Below are 7,586 nucleotides of genomic sequence, written 5' to 3'. Positions count from 1 at the left end.
TGAGCCACGTAGACCGGAAACACTCAATTGAAAAAATTTATGTGATTTAGACACTTGATTGTAAACGTTTTTCGTCCAGATACAAAATAGAAAATTTTCAAATATTCAGACACTAAATTTATAATTATCTCAAAAATTAACATATAACCTTTAATCTCTCAATAAAACTCAATCTAATCAAATGTTTCATGAATTTCAATAACAATTTAATATGAATAGTTTAATTTTTATGGATACTAATATAAAGGTATATTAAAAAAATAATCAGAAATTATAGTTTAATTATATTAATTAAATTTTTTAATGCATGTGCAAATCAAAATAGGACAAAAATTACGGTATGGAGGGATTATTATTATTATTATAATACTGCATAATAAACAAGTCAATTTCCGTTTTCAACAGCATAGCTCTTGCTTTTCTAATTCTGTCAGGTTCGTGTAATTTGGCTGTCCTAAGGTGACATTTTCCGTAATTTACCAAAACAAAATCACGACCTCCCTGAATTGCTGCACGAAAATGGATAACACGGCGATTCTCAGAGAGTGGTTCGAGCGAGTCGACTCCGAGAAAACTGGAAACATCACTGCAGCTCAGCTCAAGGTCTGCTCCTTTTCTCTCTCTATCATTTCTGTTTTCTTTTACTCAATTTTAAAATTTCTAATACTAAACTTAATTGATCAGAGTGCTCTGGCCGTTGGTAACCTCCAATTCCCTCTTTCTATCGTCCAACAAATGATTAGGTTTCTTATGTTTTATCCCTTCAATTCTTTCTCCGATTTCATTAAGTTTAATAGATATATGTATGCATGTATGGCTTCAAAGATTGATTCTTTATTATTATTATTGTTGTTGTTATTTTTGGGCAGGATGTATGATTTTGATAGGAATGGGACCATGAGCTTTGAAGGTATTTTTTATTTTCTTTATCAGTAAGTTATATTTTTGAAGTTATATTCCATATTTGTGCTTTTTTTTTTTCAAGTAAATCTTGGTTGATCTAATATCTATCTTTTATGCAGAATTTGTTGCTCTTAATAAGTTCCTCCTAAAGGTCTGTGCTTCTATCATCAACTCTTCTCTTTCCTATTGAGAGAGATTTGAAATTTATAATTCACACCAATCATTGGTTTCTTTTTTGTGATATTATGTATATTTGAAACCTGTGTTAATTAATGTGCTCAACATAGTAAAGTTATATGTTGGGTTTTCCAATGTTAGTACAAAATCTCTTAGACTTATATAAAATGAAACAATGATTAATTTGTTTATATATATCTGAGGTGTTAGTTTTATGCTCATCTAACTAAGTGCTTGAAAAAAAATTTAAGTTCTCAATTTCATTCCGTGATGATGCAACTTTACTGTGTTTCTAGTGGTTTAGTATCCTAGCTGTATACTTGGTTCATTATATAAATATATTCACTTTTTCAGAGAGATGATCTATCTTAATGAAGAAAAATCTTGATTGGTTATATGGGTACTTTTCTTCCATTTCACCTGGCTTAATTCTGCCATTTGCTTTCATATTTCTTACTAGTCAGTCTGCTTAATCCTCTGTAGTGTCACATCTGGTGGTCTACAACGCAATATTGAAACAGCCTCCATAGGTGCTACTTCAATCTTCATATGAATGTAGCCCATTAATTATTAGGTCCGTGTTTCAGCACTTCCATTAGTATTTTCATTCCTATCTTGCTAGTCTTATATACATGTTTCCTCATCAACCAACACTTGCTGCCACATGTTTGAGCTAACAGAGTGACAATTTTGTAAACCTCCCCCTTCCACTTAGGTGGTATTTAAGATCAGTGAAGACTCATTGCACTTCAAACGTCTTGCTTTAAGGCTATATTTGACCTGCTCACTTTTAACCATCCCTTTGTCTAATACTGTTTAAGAATATGACGTATGTGATTTGTGGAATCTCTCATTTTCGAAGCCAACCCCACTTTGATCACTTCCCCACTTTGTAAACCTCCCCCTTCCACTCAGATTGCTTTTCCCAAATGAGCTGATTCTTATCCACTAAATCATAGCAGAAGTTATTGATATGATTCATGGAGACTTTCTATAGCTAGGATCAGGTACATGACAAAGGTTGAGAATGTTGTTTAGGAAGAAATTCTCTTTTCTAATTAAGAGTATAGACTGATGTCAACTTGTTCAGGAGTTGGGAAAGGAGCAGCATTATCAAAGAACCTTTTGTTTATATAATTGAGCATCTTTATTGAGAGAAGTATGGGCATGATTCCTTCAGTTAATGCAGCTGGGTATTAGCAATAATAACAATGAGCAAAGATGCTATATGGATTTATATTTTGCAAATAAAATCCATTTGTTTCCTACAGAAGCAGCTTGAATTTAATATAGCAACCGGTAATGGAGGAATAAGGGATTCTCTAGGATAAAAAAGCTATTTTCTGGCTTGGAGCTGTAGCATTTTGGAGGCCATAATCAAAGAAGCAAAATATTGCCTGGAATTTGTTACAGCATCTCCTTAGGAAGTATACAGGCACAGATAAAGTTGATGAACAACCACACTGATCTTTGACGCTTTCAATATGTGGATGACTGTAAAAAGCAGTATGGTGGCTCTATTGCTGGTATTACTTGCCGGTGAATTAGCGGTGAAAATCATGGTCGGGATGTCCAGTGCATGTTTTCCAGGGACACTTCAGTAATGACGCTTAAGAGGCAAATCTGAGTTTTTGCTGGGTGGAAAAAAACAAAAAAATGAAAGGAACTAACTTAGGCACTAATATCATGGCAACTAATCAAGACTGTTTAGCAAGGTTGCAAGTGTCTCCTACTAGGGTCTGATCGCCAACTCTAGAACTGATTTGAAAAAAAAAAAAAAAAAGAGCATAAGATTAGGATGCCAAGCTACAATCACGGAACTATATTTAATTTTCTGCAGCTAAATCTGAATATCTAGATTATAATGTAGAAGCAGACAGATTATTGGGCTTTTGGTTTATTCAATGAAGAAAGAAAATGTCTGATTTGCACAGGTCCATCCAGCGGAACCACACTGGAATAGCTTCTTTTATATCGTCAGTGATGCGGATGAGAGGGGTAGCATCCTTTTCTTATGATCCATTGAATGCAATGGCTGGAATTGTAGTTTATGATCTTACAGGTTATTGCTTGGCTGCCTTTGGCAAAACATAAAAGGGTTTGGGGCAAGTAATAGCTATTGATTCATTTAATTAATTCTTATTCTGTTTGGAAAGTCTTTAGAAACACCTTGGGTAGCTGCTGTTAGGAGATGAAAAGCATGTGGAAAATTTTTTGTCTCGAGTGGATCAACTTATTGAAAAAAGAACAATATTCTTGGTTGATCTACTTTCCTCCAAACACTGTCATACCACTACTGTACTTGTATTTAGGCATCGGTTAACTTGTTGCTGAAGCTCTATGCATGTGCATTGAACCTTCTGGTTTTTTCATTACAAAGTTCCTTGTTGAGCAGAAAGTCATTGCTGTTATTTATCTCTTTCTTTTAAAGTGAAAGCTAATTACTTGCTCATTTCTGATGTATAATAAATGAAGAAGAAGCAAATCTTCAAGTTTTTGTGACATATATTTGATTTTTAAATACTTTCGATATTTTTGCAGGTTCAACATGCCTTCTCAGATGTAGAGAGGTAATTAGCATCATGTTGCACTGAAACTTAGTTATATCTCCTATCTTGTACGCATGCTTTACATATATCTTCACCATTTTTCTTCTTGCCTTTTGAAGACACAAATATAACTATAGAAATTGTAGTCTCTCTGATTTTTTTTTTTTTTTTTATTATTATAATAAAACATTTATGGTTAGTGACTGAGTCTGAAGGTAGGTTATAATTGTATCTGGTCCTGTAATCTTTTCTGTGATTGCTTATTGGTTTTAGTCAATGTGTATTATGTTTAGCTCCAGGGAGTTTCACTGGCAACAATGAAGACCCTACATGTTAATAAATTGTTCAAAGTTTTAGTATATTTCAACTTTATTTTAATGCTATAAAATCTATGTTTGAGCCAATACTTTATATAATGGTTACATTGTTGTTTATTCTTAGCATGCATTTGACATGAACTTATGGCTATATCTAAATAGTCTCACTTTTGACTTGTTACAGGGGTCGTGGGCATCTTCTTACTGACGATGTGTATGAGGTAGTTTCTAAAGAAAGATTCTCTATGTTGTAACTAAATGGATGAAGTTTAGATGTCGAGTATTATTACCAACAAAATATACTTCCAATGTATCGTCAAATTCTATTTTGTTTTTACTTAGTATGATCTTTCTTGCTTGTGCTTGCTTTTACATATTTCTTTTGAGTGAAAGGATACCGTTGTATTTTACTCATCCCAACTTCTAATATTTATCTAGTTCTCACTATTGAAGCTTGATTACAGGGATTGGTGAAAATTGGTTTCTCACTTGACTCTCCGGCTTTTTACACAGTTTGTGAGGTCAGGGTTCTTCTCTATGTTGCAATTTAGATCATAAATTTTTCTTACAATAATAATTTGGATGGACCCTGTGATTCTTTAAAGAGCAGGGTTGATGTTATATTCTATGCAAATTATTGAATGTCTTTTTATTAGATCCAACTAGATTTTTGGCTGGTTGTCTTTCCTGTGAATATATAAGTTACTGATGTTGAATTCTTAACTTTACTGTTGATGGTCCAGAGAATACTCTCTTTTTTTGGTTACTAAATAGTTGCATTACTCAACAATTTTGTTTTTTTGTTCAGAGCTTTGATGAAAAGAAGAGTGGAACATTTCGTTTAGATGACTTCATCTCTCTCTGTATCTTTTTACAATCTGCTAGGTATGTTCTCATTGATCACCTTAGTGCATTCACCAATCTCTATGTTTAATAGGCTGCCTGAAGTTTATCGTGGACAATTATGTAACAAAAATTTATATGTTAAACAGCATGTATTGCATTGAAATTGGACTCATGAGCGGCAGCTTTCATCTTTAAAAGCTATATTCAACCAAAGGATTGCACACATGAAAATCTTAGGCTCATGTGTCACATCAAACTTGGAGTTTGCCAATTTTTACAAACAAAGTCTAATAATTGAAGGTTAACGTTTCATAATGCTAGGGATGGCATCAGGTTGGGTTTTTTGGGCGTACCCGACCCAACTTGACCCATTTATTATGGGTTTGGGTATTGGTAAATGGGTTTTGAATGGGTATGTGAAGTGTTTTTACTATCCATGATGGGTTCGGATCAGGTTTGTGTTTAGGGGCTTGGGCACCCACTACCCGCTTAACCAATTTAGAGCTTCAAAATTTAATGACCTTTTAAGAAATTAAAATTACTTACCAATTAAGCTATTCTAATAAATTTGTTAATGCTAAGTCACATAAAAAACATATAATAATTTTTCAATATTAATTATATTTGTAAATGATGAAATATAAATATTTTTAGATTGATAACATGACATTCATAAAGTAATATATATATTTATAATAGTATTATAACTTAACTATTCTAATTATCACTATTATTCTAATATTATTATAACTATAGCCTTTCTAATTATAATTATACTTAGTATTATAATTATGCCTAATATTATAATATTAAGAGATATAATGCCTAGTTATATTAATAAATATATCTAGTATTATACCTAATGGTATTATAACAAGTAATTCTTAATAGTATTATAATTATGACATCTCTAATTATGCTTAGTATTACAATTATATCTAATAGTATAATTAGTATTTCTTATTAGTATTATGATTACGCTGTGTACTGTCTGGATCTTATTCATGTTAAATGGGTATTTAGATAGGTTTTGGACGAATACAGATAATGTTAAATGGATTTGGGTCTTGCAAGTATAATTTTAAATGGATTTAGGACAGGTTTATATTTCTTATATTTAAACAAGTTTAGGTAGGTTAAGGCAATTTTCGAAGGTATCCAACCCATTGCGATCCCTACATAGCGCTATCCGTTTGACAGATTATAATTTATTATCTGGTTTGTTGCAGGAATCTTTTTAATTCATTTGATACAGCTAAGCAAGGCAGAGTTACTCTTGATCTCAACCAATTTGTTTACTGCAGTAAGTATAATTTGAAATAATCATGAACCAGTTAATAAGAATTATGCCATTCCATACTTTAATGTTTACTTTCTCGTGCAGCTGCCAATTGCAGAATATGAAACCGACATGGTGTAAATAATGAGGTATGAGCAGCAGCATTTCTGGCTTTTGATGGTGTACCAAATCTTATAAAGAAAATTGTTATCATATAGGATGGATACATTTGGTTCTGAAACAAGAAGAATTCCATTTGGCCGAATATATAATTTAAACCCTTGAAAAAAACAAGTGGCTTCCTGTACTTTAAAATTGACTTTGTGGTGTTCTAAACTTCATTTTTTTTTAATCATCTCACACCTTGCAATGCCAACAGCAACAATTTTAGGGTATTCGCTTTTGTGTACAAAATATTAATTTAATATGTGGCAAGTATAACTTCAGGAATAATAATTTTTACATTTTTCAATTATTCAGTAAGTATTTAATTGATATAATTTTCTACATTGAGCTACAGGTCTAATTAAAGTGCTTAATATGTATAATTTTATAAATTAAATTAATGAATTAAAGTAAAAATTAAGGGTGTTATGAGATTTTTCATAAAAAATAAAGAGGTGAATTTATGTATTGAGCCAATTTCATTTCCAAGGTGAATTTATTTATTGAGCCAATTTCATTTCCAAGCTTAATATTGTAGCACCATGTCACAAATAAGATTGGCATTAGACCGGCGGAAGAGAGAATTGCCCTCTTCAAAGCCTAACTCTACCGGGCAGTTGACTACGCTGTTCTTTCTTATACCATAATTTCGCATCTTCTATTGTTGTAAATAAGACCCAAGTTAACTTATTTGAACTCTGCTCTTATGCCATAACTTCGCGTCTTCTATTGTCTTCTATTATTGTAAATAAGACTCAAGTTAACTTATTTGAACTCGCTTTGTAAGTTTAATGGAAGCTAAGGCCGAACCTGTTTATTGAATTCATTTAATAAATAAGTTGAATTTGAGCTCAAATCGAGCCTATAAAGATATAAATGGAATTTGAGCTCAAGTCGAGCCTATAAAGATATAATTTTATGGTTACTTTTTGTTTTTAGCTATAAATTGTAAATGAGATGAGCTCGAATTCAGTCTATCAAATTTGAATGAGCTCAAGTTTGTTTTAAACTATAAACTGTAAATGATATAAGCTCGGAGTTCAGTCTATCAAATTTGAATGAGTTCAAGTTTGTATACATTTTTAATAACTCCGAAGTTAAGTTGAATATATTTGGGCTTTGATTCATAGAGCCCAAATTATGTATATTAGCCAAACATCCATTAATGTATGCCAGCGCTACTTCAGGTTCATGTTCGGTGCAGATACATGCCAAATAGGTAATTTCACTAATGGTCATTAAATTTCATACATATACTTTCTTCTTAATCATTAAAGTTTGTCACTTAAAAATCATTAAATTTGATTGAGTTTGCATTGTCACCCAAATGATTTTGAATCTGGAATAGGT

At 31.9% G+C, this 7,586-nt stretch overlaps 1 protein-coding gene across 1 annotated transcript; it reads left to right on the top strand.

The window, feature by feature from the left end:
- Nucleotides 1–392: 392 nt before the first annotated feature.
- Nucleotides 393–6,426, top strand: LOC105630081 (uncharacterized). Its single transcript, XM_012211770.4, has 10 exons — nucleotides 393–603; nucleotides 685–743; nucleotides 870–910; nucleotides 1,023–1,054; nucleotides 3,622–3,650; nucleotides 4,131–4,167; nucleotides 4,411–4,467; nucleotides 4,755–4,831; nucleotides 6,022–6,095; nucleotides 6,177–6,426. Exons 1-10 carry the CDS (start codon nucleotides 520–522, stop codon nucleotides 6,194–6,196), a joined length of 510 nt encoding a protein of 169 aa, XP_012067160.1. The 5' UTR covers nucleotides 393–519; the 3' UTR covers nucleotides 6,197–6,426.
- The last annotated feature ends 1,160 nt before the right edge of the window (nucleotides 6,427–7,586 follow it).

The sequence above is a fragment of the Jatropha curcas genome, chromosome 1 (genome assembly GCF_041381405.1).
Source record: "Jatropha curcas cultivar XTBG-Jc1 chromosome 1, XTBG_Jcur_1.0, whole genome shotgun sequence".
Classification (NCBI taxonomy): Eukaryota; Viridiplantae; Streptophyta; class Magnoliopsida; order Malpighiales; family Euphorbiaceae; genus Jatropha; species Jatropha curcas.
The sequence above is the reverse complement of the archived record's forward strand: the minus strand, read 5'-3'. Positions and strand labels throughout refer to the sequence as shown.

Bases quoted from the DNA above. Each gene is read 5' to 3' on its own strand.
- LOC105630081 (XM_012211770.4), top strand. From the start codon at position 520: ATGGATAACACGGCGATTCTCAGAGAGTGGTTCGAGCGAGTCGACTCC. The intron at 604-684 runs GTCTGCTCCTTT...TTAATTGATCAG, and splicing joins TCACTGCAGCTCAGCTCAAG to AGTGCTCTGGCCGTTGGTAA. The intron at 1,055-3,621 runs GTCTGTGCTTCT...ATATTTTTGCAG, and splicing joins TTAATAAGTTCCTCCTAAAG to GTTCAACATGCCTTCTCAGA.